The following is a 25,873-nucleotide window of genomic DNA, read 5'->3' as shown; positions in this document are numbered from 1 at the left end:
TTCTACAGTTGTTTATGTTTCTGGTGTTGATTCAGTTTCCTTGGCCACTTGATTCCCTCCATCTGAAATGATAGGTGTAGATAGCCCCGTTGCAGACACCGGTGAAAAAAATCTCTTCATCTTATTTTTATACAATATATGAAATAAAACTGACAATTACATCAATTTGGGTTCAACAATATCATACATATATGACTGGATAAAAAAGAACATGGCAAAAATTTCAGTTTAGAGCAGCTTGTACACTGATACAACTAATGCAAACAGAAACATGGTACAAGTAGAAAGCATCAAAGAAAATTAGAAGCTACCGCAACCGACAATGAAGTAGTGCCACGTAGGAGAACGACGAACGGGAAGGCCGCGACGGGCGACCTACAGCCCGGGAGCAGAAATTGGGTGTGCGGCGTGTGGTGGGGGCGGAGCCATGGCGAATGGCGGCGCGGGCGCTGGTGTCCCTGCTGCTCCTGGAGATCGTTTATGCCGCCCTCATGCGTGCGAGGTGCGACTCAGCAGGCGGCGGCGGCCGCGCGATCGTTTCATCTCCTGTGTCTCGTGCGTGCTGGATCATGGGGTGTGTTGTTGCCATATCTGTGTGCGTTTCTGGCAAAGCAGTCCACCAAGCCTTTGGGCCTTCTTCTTTTTCACTGGGCTGCGCCTTGGGCCTACAAAAAAGTCTATATAACTATAGCCTATTAATTTTTCCACGCCCCAGGCCTGGGCCCTGGGTGCCCGAGGCCCAGCTCTGCCCCTGCTTGGGTGCTAGCCCTGCCCCTCTATTTATATGTTGAGCCCTGGGGTCGTTTCTTGGAGAAAGAGCCTCCTCAAAGTCGGTTTAGCCCGCAAGGCAAGTCCTTCTCAGACTCCAGGACCAGACGCCAGGGTCCCTTGCGTCTGGCCCCCTGGGCTCCACAAAACCCCTTTTACGCCTTCCTAGAACCTTGCGGGATTTGCCCCTTGGCCCAAATAAAGTGTTCTCGTACCCGGACATTTCGGGAAACATCTGAAACCCCTTCCAGTGAATTCCGGAACCCTTCCGGAGACCAAACACTATTATCCCATATATCAATATTTACCTCTGGACTATTCCGGAGCTCCTCATCATGTCCATGATCTCATCCAGGACTCCGAACAACATTCGGTCACCAACATACATAACTCATATAATAATATATCGTCAACGAACGTTAAGCGTGCATACCCTACGGGTTCGAGAATGATGTATACATGACCGAGACGCTTCTCCGGTCAATAACCAATAGCAGGACTTGGATGCCCATATTGGTTCCTACATATTCTACAAAGATCTTTATCAATTGAACCTTTATGACAACATACGTAATTCCCTTTGTCCGTCGGTATGTTACTTGCCGAGATTCAATCGTCGGTATCTCCATACCTAGTTCAATCTCGTTGCGGCAAGTCTCTTTACTCGTTCCGTAATACATCATCTCATAACGAACTCCTTAGTCACTTTGCTTGCAAGCTTCTTGTGATGTTGTATTACCAAGAGGGCCCAGAGATAACTCTTTGTCATACGGAGTGACAAATCACAATCTCGATTCATGCCAACTCAACAGACACCTTCAGAGATACCTGTAGAGCATCTTTATGATCACCCAGTTATGTTGTGACGTTTGATAGCACACAAGGTATTCCTACGGTATCCGGGAGTTGCATGATCTCATGGTCTTAGGAATATGTATTTGACATTAAGAAAGCAGTAGCAATAAACTGAACGATCATATGCAAAGCTAACGGATGGGTCTTGTCCATCACATCATTCTCCTAATGTTGTGATCCTGTTATCAAGCGGCAACACATGTCTATGGTTAGGAAACCTTTACCATCTTTTGATCAACGAGCTAGTCTACTAGGGGCATACTAGGGACTTGGTATTTGCTTATGTATTCACACATGTATTAAAGTTTCTAATCAATACAATTCTGGCATGAATAATAAACCTTTATCATGATTAAGGAAATATAATAATAACAACTTTTAGTTCCTCTAGTGCATATTTCCAACAATGGTTGTGTCGATGGTGCAACTCTAAGAAAAAGTGTTAGGCAACGTAGTATTTCAAAAAAATTGCCTACGATCACGCAAAATCTATCTAGGAGAAGCATAGCAATGAGCGGGGAGAGTGTGTCTACGTACCCTCGTAGACCAAAAGTGGAAGCGTTTAGTAACGTGGTTGATGTAGTCGAAAGTCATCGCGATCCAACCGATCCAAGTACCGAAGGCACGGCACCTCCGCGACCGACACACGTTCAGCTCGGTGACATCCCTCGAACTCTTGATCTAGTTGAGGCCGAGAGAGAGTTCCGTCGGCACGACGGCATGGTGACGATGATGATTAAGTTACCGGTGCAGGGCTTCTCCTAAGCACTACGACGATATGACCGAGGTGTGTAACTGTGGAGGGGGCATCGCACACGGCTAAAAGATCAACTTGTGTGTCTATGGGGTGCCCCCTCCCCCGTATATAAAGGAGGGGAGGAGGAGGAGGGCTGGCCACAAGGGGTGTGCCCAAGGGGGGATTCCCACTCCTAGTAGGAGTAGGTTTCCCCCTTTCCTAGTCCAAGTAGGAGAGAAGAAGGAAGGGGAGGAAGAAGAGAAGGAAAGGGGGGCGGCCCCCTAGCCCTAGTCCAATTCGGTTTGGGCTAGGGGGGCGCACGCCACACCTTGGCCTGCCTCCTCTCTTCCACCACTAGGCCCATGAGGACCAATAAGTTCCCAGGGAGGGGGTCCGGTAACCCCCGGTACTCCGAAACTTAACCGAAATGACCCGAATCATTCCGGTGTCCGAATATAGCCTTCCAATATATGAATCTTTATGTCTCGACCATTTCGAGACTCCTCGTCATATCCGTGATCGCATCCATAACTCCAAAAAACCTTTGGTACATCAAATCACATAAACTCATAATACGAATCATCATCGAACGTTAAGATAACTATGTAGAGATGACCGATACACATCTCCGGTCAATAACCAATAGCGGAACCTGGATGCTCATATTGGCTCCTAGATATTCTATGAAGATCTTTATCGGTCAAACCGCACAACAACATACGTTGTTCCCTTTGTCATCGGTATGTTACTTGCCCGAGATTCGATCGTCGGTATCATCCTACCTAGTTCAATATCATTACCGGCAAGTCTCTTTACTCGTTCCGTAATGCATCATCCCGCAACTAACTCATTAGTCACATTGCTTGCAAGGCTTATAGTGATGTGCATTACCTAGAGGACCCAGAGAAACCTCTCCGACAATCGGAGTGACAAATCCAAATCTCGATCTATGCCAACTCAACAAACACCATCGGAAACACCTGTAGAGCATCTTTATAATCACCCAGTTACATTGTGACGTTTGATAGCACACTAAGTGTTTCTCTGGTATTCGGGAGTTGCATAATCTCGTAGTCATAGGAACATGTATAAGTCATGAAGAAACCAATAGCAATAAACTAAACGATCACAGTGCTAAGCTAACGGATGGGTCTTGTCCATCACATCATTCTCTAATGATGTGATCCCGTTCATCAAATGACAACTGTCAGAGTAAATGACCACGGGTAGCCTAGCCGGCTTCCCCTGGTTCTTCAGAAAAATTATAGGCCAATTGAGCCTCCAAGCGTCCAAGACGTGGGGCCGCCTTCCCCCAGCTGGCTACCTCTCAGGCCGGCTGCGCAAAGGCGGCCCTACCCTGAAATCCTTGAGAAACAAGACCACGAGAAGGCCGACTCCAAGAAGCCGGCCATGAGAAGGCCGACCCCAAGGAGCCGACCCCTCAGCAGGCGGCCAAGATCGTGCCCTCAGAGTCTGCACCCACCTAACGTCAACGAGATGGGGCGTGGCTATAGTGAAGCCTGCCACCCCCGAATCCCGGGGCACGCACGGCCACAGTACGTCGAACAGGGCGGCCATCACCCGTCCGGCGCAGCACTGTTGCCATGTTGGTCATGACGTCACCCACGGCGAGCAGTCAGTACGACCCATGGGTGGCGGGCCCCCTCAGTCAGGAAGATATCCAAAGGCGGCCAGGCCTCCCGAAGTCGGCCTGGGGTATGGCCGGCCCCCAATAGCTGGCCAGCTCTCTCCCTCGAAGGAGGAGCCTCATCAAGGAGATAAGATGAGGTAAGGCTACAGTGATGCGCCGCCCAGCGGCGGCACTGTAGCCACGCTTACCACGACAAAGCCCTCGTCACGAGAGGGGAGGCAACAGTAACCAGCCTCGGACAAGACCCCCGAGCGGTGGGATCGGCCTGTCGACCAGAAGGTCGGTAGCCGGCAGGGCCCGCTAGTCGGCGGGCCCATCGGTCGGCGGAGAAGCCGGTCAGCCTAGACACAGACGGCTGGGGCCCGCACCCAGCCGGATTACCATTGTACCCCCGGGGGTAGGCCTATATAAACCCCCCGGGGCACCCATGCAGGGGGATCCCCTTTTTGATAGTTCCAGACACCTCATCAAGAGAGACGGGCTAGCCTTGACCTTCCTCATCCTTCCACCAAACAGCTCAAGGAGCCTCTTGTAGCTACTAGTCAATCTAGTGACCATGCGGAGACCCCGCAGAGCAGCAGTAGGGGTGTTATCTCCACGGAGAGCCCTGAAGCTGGGTAAGATTCGCCGGCGTGCATGTCTTTGCCTTATCCCGTTTCCAGGCACCGGCGATGTTTTATTGGCTCCCACAATGATAAGCCACCCGTTGGCATATGTCGCACCAACCACCCGACATTTGGCGCCCACCGTGGGGCCAGGTGCACCGTCGTCCGGAGACCTGCTCTGGACGGGAACCCTCTTCCTCCCCAGCGTGCGTAGCCAGCCCGGCTCACCCGATGGCGCCTGCCCCGACGCGCTGCAAGGCGTCGCTGACGCATGCGCGGCGAGCTGCCTCGCCGATCTTCTTGGCGAGGCTCGCATCTCTGACGAGCCCGCATCCGACGCGGGCACAGGCTGCCCCGAAAGCCACCTCGTCAGCCTCCTCGACCAACTCCACGTCTCTGGCGAGCTTGTTGTGGACTTGGAGTCGGTTGGCTCCACCGACCCGACGCTTGTCGATTCCGACACGACATCGCTTGACGCCTTCCCCTCCAACGTGGTAATCATCAACGACCCTCTTCCTCGAGCCGACAGCAACGGCAGCGCCATCACCGAGGTACTGGTCATCAGCCACAGCGCCGCCTCTGGCGAAAACGCCCACGACGCCCTGCAGGCGGCGCTGCATGACTTATCCGCCCCCATCCCGGCTGACGCCGACGCCCAGACACTGGAGGCGCGCCGCCTCGCCCTTGTTGCGGAGGGCCAGAAGCTAGCCTCCATGAGACGCCTCACCAAGAAACATGGTGCAGCTATCGCTGGCGCGCTGGGAGCAGATCGCCCAGTCTATGCCACGCCTCTCGAGAACCTACGTGCCGCCCAGGCGGCCGTAGACGAGCTGGACGGACTAAGGGCCGACGAGCTCCCCTACATGACCAAACACATCCAGCAGCTTATCGATGCGGCCATGGAGCGGCATGAAGCCGGTGTCCGCGCCGAAAGTCCTCCCCCGCGCCGAGAGCATGGTGCGACGTCCCGAACGCTGACGGCGGGCAACACCTGCGCAAGGAAAGAAAAGGAGCCGGCTGCCAGCCGCAGCCGGACTCGATTCTCCATCGATCATGACGCAGAAGGTCGTCCTCGAGCTGTGGAATGGCGGGGCGATCCGCCCCCTCCTCCTCCTCGTGGGGAGAGATATCCCACTCCGCCGCCTGTCACGCATCCGACTCTCAGCGGCCGACTGGGTCGCCGCAAAGGAGTCGGCGAGAACGATGCCCGCCACCGGATCGACCGCCTAGCGCGATCCCTGGCTCTGGAAGAAGAAGATGATGTCGGCCTGCCCTGCTTTGGCCCCCGCATCCGCGACGAACCCTTCCCTAAAGTGTTCTCGCTCCCAAGAGACACGCCCAAGTACAACGGCTCCGTGAAGCCGGAAGACTGGTTGATCGACTACTCCACTGTGGTTAGCATCGCGAACGGCAACAGGCGCGTTGCCGTGAAGTATGTTCCCCTCATGCTCCAAGGCACGGCGCGTACCTGGCTCAACAGCCTCAAGCCTTACACCATCAACAGCTAGCTGGATTTCACAGAAGCCTTCATCCGCAACTTCACCAGCACCTACAAGCGGGCTCCTAAGCCCCGACAGCTCTCCTTGTGTGTGCAAGGGCCCAGTGAATCAACTCGGGACTACCTCACGCATTGGACCGAGCTCCGCAACTCCTGCGAAGGGGTGCACGAGGTTCAAGCTATAGAGTACTTCACCGCTGGGTGCCGAGACCGCTTGGCTTCCCTGAACTGCTTCATCAGCCGGCTCGGGGAGAAAGCTCTCCCCCTCTACCGGCTCATGAAGAAGTCCGCTCATTTCGAGTGGAACGACCAGGCGGACCAAGCTTTCCACGAGCTAAAGAAGATGCTGACCACGCCGCCTGTCTTGGCGGCACCAACTGAAAAAGAGCCCATGCTCCTTTACATTTCCGCTACTAGCCGGGTGGTCAGCACAGTCATCGTGGTCCAGCGCCCAGAAGAAGGCCGAGCTCAGCTGGTCCAGAGGCCGGTGTATTATTTGAGCGAAGTGTTATCCACCTCGAAGCAGAACTACCCACACTATCAGAAGATGTGCTACGGTGTGTACTTCGCTGCCAAGAAGCTCAAGCCCTACTTTCAAGAGCACCCCATCACGGTCGTATGTACTGCCCCGCTCGCCGAGATCATAGGCAGCCGGGATGCATCCGGCCGAGTGGCAAAATGGGCCATTGAGTTGTCTCCTTACACGATCTTCTACCAGCCCCGCACCGCCATTAAATCCCAAGCACTGGCCGACTTCCTCGTCGACTGGGCCAAAACCCAGTACCTGCCACCGGCCCCCAACTCCACTCATTGGCAGATGCACTTCGATGGGTCCAAGATGCACACCAGCTTCGGAGCCGGCATCATCCTCACCTTCCCCAAGGGCGACAAGCTCAAGTACACATTGCAAATTCATTTTGCCGCCTCCAACAATGTGGCCGAGTACGAGGCGCTCATACACGGGCTCCGGCTAGCCAAGGAGCTCGGCATCCGCCGGATCCTGTGCTATGGCAACTCGGATTTGGTGGTCCAGCAGTCATCTGGCGACTGGGACGCCAAGGACGCGAACATGGCGAGCTACCGCTTCCTCGTTCAGCAAATCAGTGGATATTTTGAAGGATGCGAGTTCCTTCATGTACCATGCGCCGACAACATGCAAGCAGATGCCCTGGCACGAGTAGGCTCCACCCGGCAAGCTATACCATCTGGCGTTTCTCTCCACCGCCTCCTCAAGCCGTCTATCAATCCGTCTCCAGAATCTGATTCCATCTTCGTGCCGCCTGACCCCGACGCAGTCAGATCCGACTTGGGGAACCAAGCAGGCAGCTCGGGGACTTCGACAGGCGGCCCAGGGACTGCCGTAGTCGCACCCGGCTTGGGGGCTTCGACAGGCGGCCCGAGGACTTCCGTAGTGGCACCCGGCTCGGGGACTTTGGAACTTGGCCCGGGGGCTACTACAGCCGGCCCGGGGACTGCATCGACACAACAGGCGGTGGCCGACTCCAACTCTTCACCACCCAGCCCACCCGCCCTGGTCACAGTAGCAGTTCTGACAATAGAAGAAGTCACAACTCCATCATGGGCCCAGCCCATCCTCAACTTCTTAGTAAACAGAGAGTTGCCAACCGACGAAATATCGGCAAGACAAGTTCAACGCCGAGCCGGAGCATACACAATAGTAAACCGAGAGCTTGTTAGGCGCAGTGTCACTGGAGTCTTCCAGCGCTGCGTCGAGCCAGAGAAGGGCGTATCAATCCTCAAGGACATCCACCAAGGCGAATGCGGCCACCATGCGGCCTCACGATCACTCGTCGCCAAAGCTTTCCGCCATGTATTCTTCTGGCCGACTGCTTTGGATGACGCCAAGGAGCTAGTCAAACACTGCAAAGGGTGCCAATTTTTCAATTCCAAGCAACATCTGCCGGCTTCCGCACTCAAGACCATCCCCCTCACCTGGCCTTTTGCCGTCTGGGGGCTCGACATGGTGGTCCCATTCAAGACGGCACGCAGCGGCATGACACATCTGCTCGTCGCTGTGGACAAATTTACCTAGTGGATCGAAGCAAAGCCGATCAAGAAGCTGAATGGGCCGACTGCCGTAACGTTCATCGCAGATATCACAACCCGGTACGGCATACCGCACAACATCATCACCAACAATGGTACAAATTTTGCAAAGGGAGCACTGGTACATTTCTGCGCAACACACGGCATCCGGCTGGACCTAGCGTCCGTTGCCCACCCGCAGTCAAATGGCCAGGTCGAGCGAGCAAACGACCTCATCCTCTCCGGCATCAAGCCCCGACTGGTCGTGCCACTGGAGCGTTCGGCCGGCTGTTGGCTCGATGAGCTGCCGGCCGTCCTCTGGAGCTTGCGCACTACCCCAAACAAGTCAACCAGTTTCACCCCTTTCTTCCTTGTATATGGTGCCGAGGTTGCCATCCCAACTGACATCGAGTTCGACTCACCTCGGGTCACCATGTACATGAAGGCGGAGGCCAAGGAAGCACGTGAAGACGGCGTCGACCTGCTGGAAGAGGGCCGGCTGTTAGCCCTCAGCCGGTCCACCATCTATCAGCAGGGTCTGCGCCGCTACCACAGCCGGAAAGTCAAGCCAAGATCCTTCCAAGAGGGCGATCTTGTGCTCCGGCTGATCCAGCGAACAGCCGGCCAACACAAGCTCTTGGCCCCTTGGGAGGGCCCCTTCGTCATCAGCAGAGCTTTAGGCAACGACTCCTACTACCTAATCGACGCGCAGAAGCCGAAGGCACGCAAGAGAGATGATTCCGGCAAGGAGTCGGAACGACCATGGAACGCCAATCTCCTCCGAAGATTTTACAGTTAAAAAGTAGTATGTATCACGCTAACTTTTGTACTAAGTACAAGACAAAGGGTCCCCCGAGGAGCACTCGGGGACTACCCTCTTTTATCTATGGATGATGGGTATCATGCCTAATGAATATGTTACTACATTTGTTTTTTCGTCCGGCACCGGGCCTGACCAGTCGGCCCGGGGACTCGCCGCCTTAAGTTATATATAAAGTTCTGCCTGCAGTCAGACAAGTAGTGTGCTGGCACCCAAGCCCCCTCTTGCCAAAAGTCGCAGCTCGAAGAATCGACTGTCCAACTGGCAAGAGCCAAGGGCAGGAAAGGATGCCCACACGAAAAACGGCTAAAGACCAATGAACTTATATAACGTGAGCCGGCCTCCTGCCCCGCCAGCCGGCTACCAGAGCAGCTGGCTGGCCGGCTTTCCATTCACCTTGCTGCAATCTAAGAAAGCTCGAGTACTTGCCTTCCCAAAAAAACCAAGTCCTTCTCCAGCCATAGACTGCAGAGCAGCTGTCCGGCTGGGAACGCGGCGGCCAAGGAAAGGCGGCAAAGGAAAAAAGCTAAAAGGATGAAAAGCAAACATGAACGGAAGCCAAACACATGCATAATATTTACACAAAAGACCTTCGAAAGGCCAGCATTCAACATAGTCTGAATACACCCCAAGTGGGTGGAACTGCGCAAATTTAAAGATTGTTCAAAAGAGTAATAAGCAGGAAAGCAAGGACGGTGGATCAAGCCAGGGGAACGACGGGCGAGTTGGGCAGGTTGGTGGAGTCGGCAGTGCCGGCTGGAGGAGTGATCGGCTCGCGAGTCTCGGCATCATTGCTAGAGGCACGATCAGGCTGAGGCGGGCTGGTCGCTTCACCGTCCGGCGTAGCGTCTTCACCATCCTCTCGCTCTTCCCCTTCGCCCTCATCACTGGAGGCAATCTCCTCCGCCGAGTCCTCACCTTCTGCCGGGTTCAACCCGAACCACTCCTCCGGCTGAGCGACGCCAGCGTCATCCACCTCAGGGGCAAAGGCGCTGGTGTCGGTGTACTCGGCGATCGCCGAGGCGCGCTGGATGATAGCCGGTCGCACCGCCTCCAGCTCCTCGTCAGCCTCCTGCCGCCAGGTGCTCAGCTGGTCCAAGTTCAGCCCAGGATACCAAGCTCGGACGAACTCCAGTGGCAGCCCAGCGCCGGATTGGGCCGATGACGCCTTCCAAGCCTCGAAGCGGCCGATTGCGACCTCCATCCAGTCGGCGGTCCGACTTGGGGTGCGCGGGATCACTTCGCCGGGCCAGAGGGCGGCCAACACTTGCGCCCCGGCGCGCTGAAGATGGCGGAGCATGCGGTGGGCCGGCTGCAGGCAGGCTTGAAGCGCCAGAAACTGCTCCTCAAGTGACCGGCTGGCACCCGGTGCGACCTCGGCCCCCGCCTGCCGTCGCGCGTCACGGTAGGCCTCGATGGCTTGGGTGGCGGAAGCAGAGTAACCAGGAAAGTAATATGCACAAAGAAGAAAGTAGTAGCGCAAAGTCAAAAGACAACCCAGATAGTAGGAGGCAGGCAAAGAAACGATGAAGAAGGTGACCCACCGTCGATTAAGTCTTCTACCCGGCTGTAGCCTTGACTCAGCGCCTGCTTGGCCTCGGCCCAGTTCGCCGCCTCGGTCTCGTATTCGGCTTTGAGGGCGGCCTCGCTGTCCCGCGCCGCCTTCAGGGCCGCCTTGTGGCTCTCCTCCTGGTCGGCCAGCTTCTTGGCCAGGCGGTCACGCTCTTGAGCCAGGGCGGCGCACTCGGCCTCCTTGGCGCGAAGGGCGGTCTGGGCTCCGCTCAGCTGGCTCCTCAAGTCAGCATTGGCCCCTGCAGATATGAAGAAAGAAGTTGTCAGGAAAAGATCCGACCCGACTGCTCAGCAGTCGGCCCGAATCTCGAGGACTACACCTAGTGGGTGCGCTGACGCGCCCCCACTTGAGACAAAAGATGAAGCACTTACTCCGGCTCTCGGTCAGATCGATGGTTTTCTGATTCAACTCCTGGGCCTGGGAGTTGAATGAAGCCGCGCGGAGGTTATGATACTCCTGCAGATAAGATAAGTGATACAAGTAAGAACAAGACGGCAATTAGAGTCTAACAAGAAGTTCCAAGCCGCCTGCTCAGCAGCCGACTCGGAACTCGGGGACTACACCCAGTGGGTGCACTGACGCGCCCCCACGGAAGAAATCAGGAGCAATCAACGAAAAGCGGAAGGACTCACCCGGATCACCGTTCGCGTCGTGAGAAATTCTTGGGTGTACTGCTTCAGCGCGGTAGCTTGGGCCTAAAGCCGGTTCCGGACGTCCTGCGCCGCCACGTTCAGGACGGCCGTCCCGCGGCCCGGCGTCCACCCGGACGAGCTATCGCTAGCCGCTTCCAGGTCCTGGGCCGATGGGCCGGCGCCAACGGCGTTGTGCGGATCTGGCGCTGAAATCGCCTTCTCCGCGCGCCGACGGGACGGCGACAGGACCACAAGGTCCGCCCCAACAGTCGGCTCACCTTCGGCCGGCTGCACGGGCGGCGCGTCGGGCCGGCTACCTTGGCCCATTCCAGCCGGCGGCGTCGGTTCCGTCTCCTTCCCCTTCGCCGGCAGGTTGCGGCTGGTCTCCTCCGTCGGGGGCACTGGAATGTCGGGTGCCGCGGCGCGAAGGGGGATGACGAGCAGCGGAGGCTGGTTCCGCTAGGCCTCCGCCTCCTCCTCCGTGGCTGCAGCCTCCGCCTGGGCCTTGGCAGCCGCGTCGGCCCGTGCCTCCGCCGACTTCTCCCTCGCCTCCCGAGCCGCCCTCCGCTCCTCCGCCTCCCGCTCCTCCCGCACTTCCCGCGCATTTCGCTCCGTCGCCTCTAGGAGATCGGCGCGGGGATCCACACAGCGGGAGCTTGAGGACCCTCCTGCGGGTCTAACTACGGAGGCGGCAGGGGCCCATTTAAGAGAAAGTGGGGCCCTGTTTGATAAGTCAAGAAGAAGGCTTAGAAAGATATCAACCGAAGAACAAAAAGAAAGGCATAAGAAAAATAACACTTACGCTGAAACCGACTGCGGCTGCTTCACCACCTTGCGGAAGCGGGCCGCCTTTGCGGCCGCCTCATCCCGCTTGGTTGCCGCCGCCGTACTCTTGGGCTTCTTTGGCCGATTGCCAAAGTGGGTCAACGTGGCCCGGCGTCTTTGCGCACTGCCACGGGCAGCCGGCGTGGCGGACGGGCCCGCGCCTTGATGATCGGGCGCCAGCTAACGGCGCGGAACGACTTCGGCCTCATCATCATCCAGCCAATCCTCGAAGGAGGCCCCGAGCCCAATGCCGCCTGCCTCGCCGCCTTCCCCTGCGACGTCGTCTTCCATGGCGGCTGCCCCCAGGTCCGGATCGTCTACATCGTCTATCGTGCGGTCGGGGAGGAACTAGCGTTTTCCCCCGCAGCCCCGGTTGCCGGAGGAAGCATGGGGTTCTACCGGAAACAAGCCGACTGGTCAGGAGTCAGCCATCATGAACCTGGCAACAAGGAAAGAGGAAAAGAAGATAAACTTACCACAGGCGGAGGATTGGTGCGAGAGTACGGCTCCTTGCCGTACTGCCACTCCTGGGTGAGCTTGCAGTTGGAAATATAGTTCACCATGTAAGACACCTCGGCGTGAGGCATCTCCTTGGTGCTTAGCCGGCATGGGTCGAAGCGGCCGATCATCTGGCAGATCATGTGAGGTCGGCCCTGGAGTGGAAGCACCCGGCGCTCCATGAAGACGGCCACCAGGTTAGACCCAGTCAGACCCTCCGACTGGATCATCACCCGGAGCCGTGCAACGGAGGCGGCCCCACCCTGAGACAGCGACCTGGCCCGGAAGGACCATGAGGGCTACCTCCCAGCTGGCGGGCCAGCTACGTAAGCCGGCAGATTGATGAAGTCGCCTTGCGAAGCGATGTTCTTCACGTAGAAGTAGGATTTCTGCCAGAGCTTCACCAACTGGAACAGCGGGATGGGCGGAAACGGGTTGTCGTCGCTCGTCCTCCGCATGGCGATGAAGGCGCCGCATGGGGCGCGCACGCCCGCGACGACAGTGCCAAGCTTGCACTGGAAGAATTCTCCTCACGGTTCGAGGGTGGGGAGGACACCAAGAAAACCCTTGCACAGGGCAACGAAGGCCGACAGCAGCATCATAGCGTTTGGAGTAAGGTGATGCGGCTGGAGATGATAAAATTCGAGGAAGGAACGGAGGAGCCCACTCGCCGGCAAGCCGAAGCCGCGTAGGCAGTGCGAGCGGAAGATTACCCACTCATCATCCTCCGGCGCTGACAAGATCTCCCTATCCGGCGCGAGGCAGACCTGCACGAAATCCGTGCCTGGCAGCTGCCGCGTCCGGCGGAGGAAGTCGACATGGTCGTCGTGGACGTTGGAGCCGTCCCAGGAGCTCGACAACGCCATGGGGACGGCGCGGCGATGAGAAAGGTGCGGCGGAAGAAAGGCGCGCGACCCTGCTACGACGAAGCAACAGTAGGCCAAGAAGATTGGCGGGAAGGCCGAGCGGCGGCGGGTAGCTGTGTCGACGGAGAGGAGGAAGAAGAAGGAGGGGGCAGAGCGAGGGAGAGCGCGCGAGCGTCTGGCGCTCCCCTCCTCTCCCCCTACTTATAGCCTCGTGCGGCGAAGCCGAGAAGGCAGGGCGTGGGGGACGTGGGATTAACTGCACCCACTCCCCCACGCCCCGCGATTATTGCGCCTTCACGGTGTGCAAAAACCGCCGCTGGGGCGCGCACGGTCCATCCGGGCCGCAGAAGATCCGCGCGTGGGCCGAGGCCCTGTAGTGGTGGGCCCCGGACTGTGGCGGCGTCCCGTCGCGCGCGTGGGCTGGCAGGCCCCTCCAGCCGTAGGGTGCCATGTGGCGCGCAGGCGACGAACGGTCAGCTCACAGCCTGACTCGTGCGCCAACTGGTTCCCACCTTCGAGCTTCGAAATCTCTAGAAGACGGCACGCCTAGTCAAAGCCGGCTCCTAGTTTCTGGCTCCTCAAGATAGGAAGCTGACTGAGCTCCTCGTCTTTTTTCTGCCTCGGAGCCCAACCAGCTTCGGGGACTACTATCAGAGTAAATGACCACGGGTAGCCTAGCCGGCTTCCCCTGGTTCTTTAGAAAAAATTATAGGCCAATTGAGCCTCCAAGCGTCCAAGACGTGGGGCCGCCTTCCCCCAGCTGGCTACCACTCAGGCCGGCTGCGCAAAGGCGGCCCTGCCCTGAAATCCTTGAAAAACAAGACCACGAGAAGGCCGACTCCAAGAAGCCAGCCATGAGAAGGCCGACTCCAAGGAGCTGGCCCCTCAGCAGGTGGCCAAGATCGTGCCCTCAGAGTCTGCGCCCACCTAACGGCGACGAGATGGGGCGTGGCTATAGTGAAGCCTGCCACGCCCGAATCCCGGGGCACGCACGGCCACAGTACGTCGAACAGGGCGGCCATCACCCGTCCGGCGCGGGCACTGTTGCCATGTTGATCATGACGTCACCCACGGCGAGCAGTCAGTACGACCCATGGGTGGCGGGCCCCCTCAGTCAGGAAGACATCCAAAGGCGGCTAGGCCTCCCGAAGTCGGCCTGGGGTATGGCCGGCCCCCAATAGCTGGCCAGCTCTCTCCCTCGAAGGAGGAGCCTCATCAAGGAGATAAGATGAGGTAAGGCTACAGTGATGCGCCGCCCAGCGGCGGCACTGTAGCCACGCTTACCACGACAAAGCCCTCGTCACGAGAGGGGAGGCAACAGTAACCAGCCTCCGACAAGACCCCCGAGCGGTGGGACCGGCCTGACGACCAGAAGGTCGGTAGCCGGCAGGGCCCGCTAGTCGGCGGGCCCATCGGTCGGCGGAGAAGCCGGTCAGCCTAGACACAGACGGCTGGGGCCCGCACCCAGCCGGATTACCATTGTACCCCCGGGGGGTAGGCCTATATAAACCCCCCGGGGCACCCATGCAGGGGGATCCCCTTTTCGATTGTTCCATACACCTCATCAAGAGAGACGGGCTAGCCTTGCTCTTCCTCATCCTTCCACCAAACAGCTCAAGGAGCCTCTTGTAGCTACTAGTCAATCTAGTGACCATGCGGAGACCCCGCAGAGCAGCAGTAGGGGTGTTCTCTCCACGGAGAGCCCTGAAGCTGGGTAAGATTCGCCGACGTGCATGTCTTCGCCTTATCCCGTTTCCAGGCACCGGCGATATTTTATTGGCTCCCATAATGATATGCCACCCGTAGGCATATGTCGCACCAACCACCCGACAACAACACATGTCTATGGGTAGGAAACTTAACCATCTTTGATTAACGAGCTAGTCTAGTAGAGGCATACTAGGGACACTCTGTTTGTCTAGGGACACTCTTTATATCTAGTAGAGGCATACTAGGCATGATAAATGTTTATTATTCACGCTAGAATTGTCTTAACCGGAAACTTAGTACATGTGTGAATACATAGACAAAACAGAGTGTCCCTAGTATGCCTCTACTTGACTAGCTCGTTAATCAAAGATGGTTATGTTTCCTGACCATAGACATGTGTTGTCATTTGATGAACGGGATCACATCATTAGAGAATGATGTGATGGACAAGATCCATCCGTTAGCTTAGCATAATGATTGTTTAGTTTTATTTCTATTGCTTTCATCATGACTTATACATGTACCTCTGACTATGAGATTATGCAACTCCCGAATACCGGAGGAACACCTTGTGTGCTAGCAAAGGTCACAACGTAACTGGGTGATTATAAAGATGCTCTACAGATGTCTCCGAATGTGTTTGTTGAGTTAGCATAGATCGAGATTAGGATTTGTCACTCCGATTGTCGGAGAGGTATCTCTGGGCCCTCTCGGTAATGCACATCACTATAAGTCTTGCAAGCAATGTGACTAATGAGTTAGTCACGGAATGATGCATTACGGAACGAGTAAAGAGACTTGCCAGTAACAAGATTGAACTAGGTATGGTGATACAGACGGTCGAATCTTGGGCAAGTAACATACCGATGACAAAGGGAACAACGTATGTTGTTATGCGGTTTGACCGATAAAGATCTTCATAGAATATGGAGGAGAAATATGAGCATCCAAGTTCCGCTATTGGTTATTGATCGGAGATGTGTCTCGGTCATGTCTACATAGTTCTCGAACCCGTAGGGTCCGCACGCTTAACGTTTGATGACGATTTGTATTATGAGTTATGTGATTTGATGTACCGAAGGTTGTTCGGAGTCTCGGATGAGACCATGGACATGACGAGGAGTCTCGGATGAGACCATGGACATGACGAGGAGTCTCGGAATGGTCGAGACGTACAGATCGATATATTGGAAGGATATATTCGGACATCAGAAAGGATCCGAGTGATTCGGTATTTTTCGGAGTACCGGAGAGTTACCAGAATTCGTCGGGGGAAGTAGTGGCCTTAATGGGCCATAAGGGAAAGGATAGAAGGGCCTCAAGGGGTGGCTGCGCGCCCCCCCCCATGGCAAGTCCGAATTGGACTAGGGAGGGGGTGGCACCCCCTCTCTGTCCTTGTCCCTCTCCTACTCCTTCCCTCTCTCCCCTCTTGGAAAAGGAAGGGGACTCCAACTAGGATTGGGAATCCTAGTTGGACTCCCCCTATAGGCGTGCCCCTCCTAGGCCAGCCTCCTCTTTCCCCCTCCTTTATATACGTGGCCAGGGGCATCCCATAGACACACAAGTTGATTGTTTAGCCATGTGCGGTGCCCCCCTCCACAGATTTCCACCTCGGTCATATCGTTGTAGTGCTTAGGTGAAGCCCTGCGTCGGTAACTTCATCATAACCGTCATCACGCTATCGTGCTGACGAAACTCTCCCTCGACCTCAACTGGATCAAGAGTACGAGGGACGTCACCGAGCTGAACATGTGCGGATTGCGGAGGTGCCGTGCGTTCGGTACTTGATCGGTTGGATCGCGAAGACGTTCGACTACATCAACCGCGTTACTTAACGCTTCCGCTTTCGGTCTACGAGGGTACGTAGACACACTCTCCCCTCTCGTTGCTATGCATCTCCTAGATAGATCTTGCGTGATCGTAGGAATTTTTTTGAAATACTGTGTTCCCCAACAGTCTTATCCATCCCTTGCATATTATAGTTCATCACGAAGCTTTTGAAGCTTGGTGGCAGTGATTAAAGAACTCTGTCAATGACACTATCAACCGGAAGATTAACTCCCACCCGAGTCAAGTGATTGTGGTACCCAGACATTCTGAGTATATGCTCACTGACAGAACTATTCTCCTCCATTTTGCAGCTGTAGAACTTGTTGGAGACTTCATATCTCTCAATCCAGGCATTTGCTTGAAATATTAACTTCAACTCCTGGAACATCTCATATGCTCCATGATGTTCAAAACATCGTTGAAGTCCCGGTTCTAAGCCGTAAAGCATGGCACACTGAACTATCGAGTAGTCATCAGCTTTGCTCTGCCAGATGTTCATAACATCTGGAGTTGCTCCTGCATCGGGTTTGGCACCTAGCGGTGCTTCCAGGACGTAATTCTTCCGTGTAGCAATGAGAATAATCCTCAAGTTACGGACCCAGTCTGTGTAGTTGCTACCATCATTTTTCAACTTAGCTTTCTCTAGGAATGCATTAAAACTCAACAACATAGACATGCAAAATACTATCAAGTACTAAGTTCATGATAAATTAAAGTTCAATTAATCATATTACTTAAGAACTCCCACTTAGATAGACATCCCTCTAATCATCTAAGTGATCACGTGATCCATATCAACTAAACCATGTCCGATCATCACGTGAGATGGAGTAGTTTTCAATGGTGAACATCACTATGTTGGTCATATCTACTATATGATTCAGCTCGACCTTTCGATCTCAGTGTTCCAAGGCCATATCTGCATATGCTAGGCTCGTCAAGTTTAACTCGAGTATTCTGCGTGTGCCAAACTGGCTTGCACCCGTTGTATGTGAATGTAGAGCTTATCACACCCGATCATCACGTGGTGTATCGGCACGACGAACTGTAGCAATGGTGCATACTCAGGTAGAACACTTGTACCTTGAAATTTAGTGAGAGATCATCTTATAATGCTACCGCCGTACTAAGAAAAATAAGATGCATAAAGGATAAACATCACATGCAATCAATATAAGTGATATGATATGGCCATCATCATCTTGTGCCTTTGATCTCCATCTCCAAAGCACCATCATGATCACCATCATCACCGGCTTGACACCTTGATCTCCATCGAAGCATCGTTGTCGTCTTGCCAACTATTGCTTCTATGACTATCGCTACCGCTTAGATATAAAGAAATTACATGGCGATTGCATTTCATACAATAAAGCGACAACCATATGGCTCCTGCCAGTTGCCGATAACTATTACAAAACATGATCATCTTATACAACAATTTATATATCATCACATCTTGACCATATCACATCATAGCAATGTAACGCCCTCGATGCGGCTATATCTCCCACGTGTCGAAGCACGACTTAGAGGCATAACTGCATTGAAAGCAATGTCGCAAGTGAGGTAATCTTCACACAACCCATGTAATACATAAGGGAAAGAGATACATAGTTGGCTTACAATCGCCACTTCACACAATACATGAATAAATCATTACATCATCCAGATACAATCAAGGTCCGCCTACGGAACCAAAATAAAAGAAGACTACCCCAAATGCTACACAGATCCCCGATCGTCCAACTGGGCTCCACTACAGATCAACTCGAAACGGAACAACAAAACAAACACGAACTCCATCGAGCTCCTCCTTAGCACGGTTTCGTCACCTGCACAGTTTCATCGGCACCTGCAAACTGGTTTTGGAAGTATCTGTGAGTCACGGGGACTCAGCAATCTTACACCCTCGCGATCAAGACTATTTAAGCTTAAGGGTAGGGTAAAAGGTATGAGGTAGAGCTGCAGCAAGCGACTAGCATATATGGTGGCTAACATACACAAATGAGAGCGAGAAGAGAAGGCAAAGCACGGTCGAGAAACTATGATCCAGAAGTGATCCTAGAACAACCTATGTCAAGCATAACTCCAACATCGTGTTCACTTCCCGGACTCCGCTAAGAAGAGACCATCACGGTAACACACGTGGTTGATGTATTTTAATTAAGATCAACTTCAGGTTTTCTACAACCGGACATTAACAAATTCCCATCTGCCCATAACCGCGGGCACGGCTTTCGAAAGATCAATCCCTGCAGGGGTGTCCCAACTTAGCCCATCACAAGCTCTCACGGTCAACGAAGGATATTCCTTCTCCCAAGACAATCAGATCAGACTCGGCATCCCATTTACAAGACATCCTCGACAATGGTAAAACAAGTCCAGCAACACCGCCCGAATGTGCCGACAAATCCCGATAGGAGCTGCACATATCTCGTTCTCAAGGCACACTCAGATAGGTCAAGCTACGAGTAAAACCAGCCCTCGAGTTTCCCCGAGGTGGCCCCGCAGGCTGCCCATTTCGGACCAACACTTAGAGAGGCACTGGCCCGGGGGGTTAAAATAAAGATGACCCTTGAGTCTGCAGAACCCAAGGGAAAAAGAGGCTAGGTGGTGAATGGTAAAACCAAGGTTGGGCATTGCTGGAGGAGTTTTATTCAAGGCGAACTGTCAAGGGGTTCCCATTATAACCCAACCGTGTAATGAACGCAAAATCCGGGAACATAACACCAATATGACGGAAACTAGGGCGGCAAGAGTGGAACAAAACATCAGGCATAAGGCCGGGCCTTCCACCCTTTACCAAGTATATAGATGCATTAATTAAATAAGAGATATTGTGATATCCCAACAAAATATCCATGTTCCAAATAAGGAACAAGCTCCAATCTTCACCTGCAACTAGCAACGCTATAAGAGGGGCTGAGCAAAGCGGTAACATAGCCAAACAACGGTTTGCTAGGACAAGGTGGGTTAGAGGCTTGGTTTAACAATATGGGAGGCATGATAAGCAAGTGGTAGCTATCGCAGCATAGGCATAGAAAAAGAGCGAGCATCTAGCAAGCAAAGATAGAATTGATTTCGAGGGTATGGTCATCTTGCCTGAAATCCCGCAAGGAAGAAGAACGAGTCCATGAAGAAGACAAACTGACATAGTCGAACGGTTCCTCACAAACGCGATGTTATCGGAACCAACCCGAAGAAGCAACACCGGAAAGAAGCACACAACATAGTAAACAACCAACACATGAACATGGCATGATATGCGGGATGCGGGATGTGATGCATATGCATGATTTGGAAAGGAATGATTGAACCTGGCCTCAACTTGGAAAACCAAGAGTTCCACTGGAAAGGTGAGTTGATTTCGGTCGAAATCGATATAAAGATCACCGGAATCGGATGCACGGTTTGGAAATGGCAAGCAAAAGAAATATGGCACCGGTCTGCGATAAACAGCAAGTAGCCTTCTAAATGCATCAAGAACAACATGCTACTGCACCCAAACATGATAAAAAAATACATGGCAGGGATCCACTCAAGAAGATTGACAAAAGATGAACACTGAGCTACGACTAATTCACTCAATAGGAGGCTCAAACAAGCATGGCAAAAGTGCAAACGATAACAGGTTACAGACTTAGTGAAATTATCAACAAGTCAGGAATTTATCATCAGGAAGCAATGTTTAGAGCATGAAAAACTACATGCTACAGGAACATATCATGGCAAAAAAGGCATGGAATGAAGCTAATCTAAGCATATAACAAAAGTCCCTTAGTGACCATGAGCCAAACGGGATCAGAAAATACAATTGCAAGCATGTGAACATAGCAAAAACATAAACAGATTCAGACTTTGTGAAAAACTGGAGCATGCAAAACAGATAACAAGTAGGCATGTTTACGAGCTCGATGCACTCACTACAAAGCATGGCATGACAAGCTAAGCATACACCCAGCAAATAGACATGGCATAGAAGCTAGACATGGCAAGAACAACAACATAGCATGCATGGATCAATAGCAACAACCTCGGCAAAATCGCTAAACATGTTAACAATCTGCCAGGATCATTTAGCAAAAGTAGAGCTCGATTGACTCAAGCTAGGCTGCTCCATAATTGCAAACAAAGACATGGATGGATATAGCACAACATTATTAACAAAACATCCTTACTGATCGTCCTCAAAAGAGGCACGGATCACTAGGAAACAACATGAACATATGGCATAAAAACAATATCAGGACAAGGACTTAGTGAAATTCTAAGTCCCTGAAATCAGCATCATTGGGTAAGCTACTTTGCATGCTTGTGCTAGTCACCACAAAGATCACAAAAATACATGGCATACACCCCTGTAAAGATGGCATGGCATATTACAAAACACATGTAGAGCTCAGGATCATAGCATGCACACATTAATCATGGCAAAAATGACAAAAATGCATTTGCTGAAACAGATCTGAAACTTCCCTCACATAGCCCTCTTCCAACGACATTTCGGGCATCAAGATGAGCTCAAATGAAAATTATACAATGAGATGAAATGATGTACTCGTCGAGACGAACATTTTGATATGCTACACGCATGAATCGGAGCAACGGTGATGAAGTTATGACATGATGAATATGGCATGAAAAGTATGCAGATCTGGGACTTCGAGAAAATTAGACCTCGCAGAAGTTGGACGGGGAGATCCCGGGACGGAGCGGAGCGGGACGGCGGGGCGCGTTTGGTTCGAAGGACTGGTGGATCTGATCCCACCTGATCCAGATCCGGAGCGGACCGGGTCCGGCGACGGCGAGGAGGCGGCTTCCGGCGAGGTCGCGTCGGCGTGGTGACATCGGAGAGCGCCAGCGACGAGCGGCGGCGTTCGGCGGTGACCGGAGCTGATGGTGAAGGCGGCGGGGAGGGGCGGCGCGGCGGGGTACGGCCGGCGGGCGGCGCGCGGGACCTGGCCGCGGCGGGGATCGGGCCTGGAGGGCCGGATCTGGGCGTCTCGGGACCGGCAGCACGGGTACGGCAGCATGGACAGGTGGCAGCTCCTGATTCACTGCGGCGGGTGGTTGGACGCGTCCGGCACGGGGTCGGACATGTCCGGCGCGGCGCGGATGGAAAATTCTAGGGTTTCGTCCGCGAAAATGGACGGGGTGCACATATTTATAGGTAGAGGGAGCTAGGAGAGTCCAAATGAGGTGCAGTTTTCGGCCACGCGATCGTGATCGAACGATCTAGATGATGGAGGAGATTTAGGTGGGTTTTGGGCCACTTTGGAAGGGTGTTGGGCTGCAACACACACGAGGCCTTTTCGGTCCCTCGGTTAACCATTGGAGTATCAAACGAAGTCCAAATGGCACGAAACTTGACAGGCGGTCTACTGGTAGAAAACTAAGGCCGCATGACAAGTCTCGGTCCAATCCGAAAACGTTTAACACCCGCACACGAAAAGAGGTAGAAAGGGACACCGGGTGACATAGGAGCGCCGGATAGCAAAACGGACAACGGGGAAAATGCTCGGATGCATGAGACGAATATGTATGCAAATGAAATGCACATGATGACATGATATGCAAAGCATGACACGCAAGCAATGACAAGGCAACAACAGCGAATAACTGGAGGACACCTGGCACATCGGTCTCGGGGCGTTACAGGCAAGCCCTGCAAAAACAAGTTAGACGTCCTCTACTTTGTTGTTGCAAGTTTTACGTGGCTGCTACGGGATTCTAGCAAGAACCGTTCTTACCTACGCATCAAAACCACAATGATTTTTTGTCAAGTGTGTTTTTTAACCTTCAACAAGGACCGGGCGTAGTCACACTCGATTCAACTAAAGTTGGGGAAACAGACACCCTCTAGCCACCTGTATGCGAAGCGCGGCGGTAGAACCAGTCTCATGAACGCGGTCATGTAATGTCGGTCTAGGCTGCTTCATCCAACAATACCGCCGAATCAAAGTATGACATGCTGCTAAGAAGTATGACTATTATCGCCCACAACTCTTTGTGTTCTACTCGTGCATATAACATCTATGCATAGACTTGGCTCGGATGCCACTATTGGGGAACGTAGTATTTCAAAAAAATTGCCTACGATCACGCAAGATTTATCTAGGAGAAGCATAGCAACGAGCGGGGAGAGTGTGTCTACATACCCTCGTAGGCCAAAAGCGGAAGAGTTTAGTAGCGCGGTTGATGTAGTTGAACGTCTTCATGATCCAAGCGATCCAATTACCGAACGTATGGCACATCTGCGATCTGCACACATTCAGCTCGGTGACGTACCTCAAACTCTTGATCCAGTTGAGGCCGAGAGAGAGTTTCGTCAGCATGCCAATGATGAAGTTACTAGCGCAGGGCTTCACCTAAGCACTACGATGATATGACCGAGGTGTGTAACTGTGGCGGGGGGCACCGCACATGGCTAAAAGATCAACTTGTGTGTCTATGGGGTGCCCCCTCCCCCGTATATAAAGGAGGGTAGGAGTAGGAGGAGGGACAACCACAAGGGGCGTGCCCAAGGGGGATTCCTACTCCTAGTAGGAGTAGGTTTCCCCCTTTCCTAGTCCAAGTAGGAGAGAAGAAGGAAGGGGAGGAAGAAGAGAAGGAAAGTGGGGGCCGGCCCCCCTAGCCCTAGTCCAATTCGGTTTGGGCTAGGGGGGCGCGCGCCACACCTTGGCCTACCTCCTCTCTTCCACCACTAGGCCCAATAACTTCCCGGGGGGTTCCGGTAACCCCCAGTACTCCGAAACTTATCAGAAACGACCTGAACCATTCCGGTGTCCGAATGTAGCCTTCCAATATATGAATCTTTATGCCTCGACCATTTCGAGACTCCTCATCATGTACGTGATCTCATCCGGGACTCCAAAAAACCTTTGGTACATCAAATCACATAAACTCATAATATGAATCGTCATCGAACATTAAGCGTGCGGACCCTACGGTTCGAGAACTATGTAGACATGACCGAGACACATCTCCAGTCAATAACCAATAGCGGAACCTGGATGCTTATATTGGCTCCCACATATTCTACGAAGATCTTTATCGGTCAAATCGCACAACAACATACGTTGTTCCCTTTGTCATCGGTATGTTACTTGCCCGAGATTCGATCGTCGGTATCATCATAGCTAGTTCAATCTCGTTAGCGGCAAGTATATTTACTCGTTTCATAATGCATCATCCCACAACTAACTCATTAGTCACATTGCTTGCAAGGCTTATAGTGATGTGCATTACTGAGAGGGCCCCAGAGATACCTCTCCGATAATCGGAGTGAAAAATCCTAATCTCGACCTATGCCAACTCAACAAACACCATCGGAAACACCTGTAGAGCATCTTTATAATCACCCAGTTACATTGTGATGTTTGATAGCACACTAAGTGTTCCTCCGGTATTCGGGAGTTGCATAATCTCATAGTCATAGGAACATCACTACTAGAAAAAGGGCTGCTAGTGGCGCACCTATTTTCGCTACTAATGGCGCACTACTGGTGCGCCACTAGCATCACGCCATTAGAATTTTTTTCTAATGGCGCACCTATGGTGCGCCATTAGAATCTGGTATTCTAATGGCGCACCACTGGTGCGCCATTAGTATGGCCCACGGTGCGCCATTAGTATCTGGTATACTAATGGCTCACCAAATAGAAGTGCGCCATTAGTAACAATTTTTTTTAGATTTTTTTTAATTTTTTTCAAAAAAATTCAAATTTTTTTTGTTTTTTTCTTAATCTCAGGTCATTATGTCTTAACCTCAGGTCAAATCGCACTCCGTGGTCAAACTTCCCAAAAGGTCACCCCATCCTCATACTACTCCAGCCCAAGCACGCTTAACTTCAGAGTTCTATCCAACCCCAGCAACAGCTCACTTCATAGGCACTTGTTGATATATCTAGCATATCAATCCTATTATACCTTGTTGATGTCTAGGACTTTGTTCATGTTCATGACTATGATGAAAATATTTCAAACTTCCCGGTCATATTACGTATCATTTTTTGAAAAAAAAATTCAAAACCTTTTTTTGAATTTTTTTGCCTCTAGATCTTGAAAGCCCCGTAACTTTTTTTGTGTTAGATTTTTGGGGATTTTGAAAATGTTTAACAAAGTTACCCCGGTTAAATTCGGATGTAACTTTTCGAGTAGATGATTTTTCATATATAAAACTTTTTAATCCGAGTTCGTATGCAAAAGTTATGCCCATTTTACAAATTTCCAGAGAGATTTTGCAAATAAAGTCGAAATTTATATTTGTAAATTTTCCCAACAACTAGACCACATATCACATGGCAAACTTATTTTCTTTTATTTTTTGACATTTTTATCATTTTTTTATTTTTTTAAAAACTGAAAAGGCGGTCCACGGGGGGGGGGGGGGGGGTGCATTCGTTGGAAGCCGGCAAACTAGTAATGACGCACCGTGGGGTGGTGCGCCATTAGTAGTTAAACTAGTAATGGCGCACCACACCCACGGTGCGCCATTACTAGTTTTGAAAAAAAAATATAAAAAATTCGAAATTGTTTTTGAATTTTTTTTTGAAAAAAACTTAGTAATGGCGCACTGTCCACTGGTGCGCCATTACTAACAAAAAAATTTCATTTTTTTTACTTTTTTTTAAAACTTCTAATGGCGCACCGTGGGTGTGGTGCGCCATTACTATGTCAACTAGTAATGGCGCACCACACCCACGGTGCGCCATTAGTAACAAATTTTGTTTTTTTCAAAACTTCTAATGGCGCACCGCACACCAGGTGCGCCATTAGTAATATATTACTAATGGCGTACCTGTATGTGGTGCGCCATTGCTATATTCTAATGGCGCACCACACACGTGGTGCGCCATTAGTGTCCATTTCATCTATAGCCGTTTTCCTAGTAGTGCATGTATAAGTCATGAAGAAAGCAATAGCAATAAACTAAACGATCATAGTGCTAAGCTAAC

At 52.4% G+C, this 25,873-nt stretch overlaps 1 protein-coding gene across 1 annotated transcript; it reads right to left on the bottom strand.

Moving 5' to 3' along the window:
• Positions 1 to 9,679: 9,679 nt before the first annotated feature.
• LOC147980305 (uncharacterized) lies at positions 9,680 to 20,051 on the bottom strand. The gene is made up of 4 exons (XM_087515550.1): positions 20,019 to 20,051; positions 10,924 to 11,008; positions 10,524 to 10,790; positions 9,680 to 10,434 (listed from the first exon to the last, which is right to left on the bottom strand). The coding sequence occupies exons 1-4, from the start codon at positions 20,049 to 20,051 to the stop codon at positions 9,680 to 9,682; spliced, it is 1,140 nt and encodes a 379-aa protein (XP_087371676.1).
• Between the last annotated feature and the right edge of the window lie 5,822 nt (positions 20,052 to 25,873).

The sequence above is a fragment of the Triticum urartu genome, chromosome 3A (assembly GCF_056163025.1).
Source record: "Triticum urartu cultivar PI428250 chromosome 3A, HENAU_Tu73, whole genome shotgun sequence".
In the NCBI taxonomy this organism is placed as follows: Eukaryota; Viridiplantae; Streptophyta; class Magnoliopsida; order Poales; family Poaceae; genus Triticum; species Triticum urartu.
Note: the sequence above shows the minus strand (reverse complement) of the source record. Positions and strands in the feature narration are given on the sequence as shown.

What these genes read in the sequence shown, in the direction of transcription:
- LOC147980305 (XM_087515550.1), bottom strand. Translation starts at nt 20,051, where the DNA reads ATGGACTCGTTCTTCTTCCTTGCGGGATTTCAG. An exon ending in TCTTCCTTGCGGGATTTCAG is followed by an intron (nt 11,009 to 20,018) that starts GCAAGATGACCA and finishes TCTTATCTGCAG; the next exon opens with GAGTATCATAACCTCCGCGC. An exon ending in CGATCTGACCGAGAGCCGGA is followed by an intron (nt 10,791 to 10,923) that starts GTAAGTGCTTCA and finishes TCATATCTGCAG; the next exon opens with GGGCCAATGCTGACTTGAGG.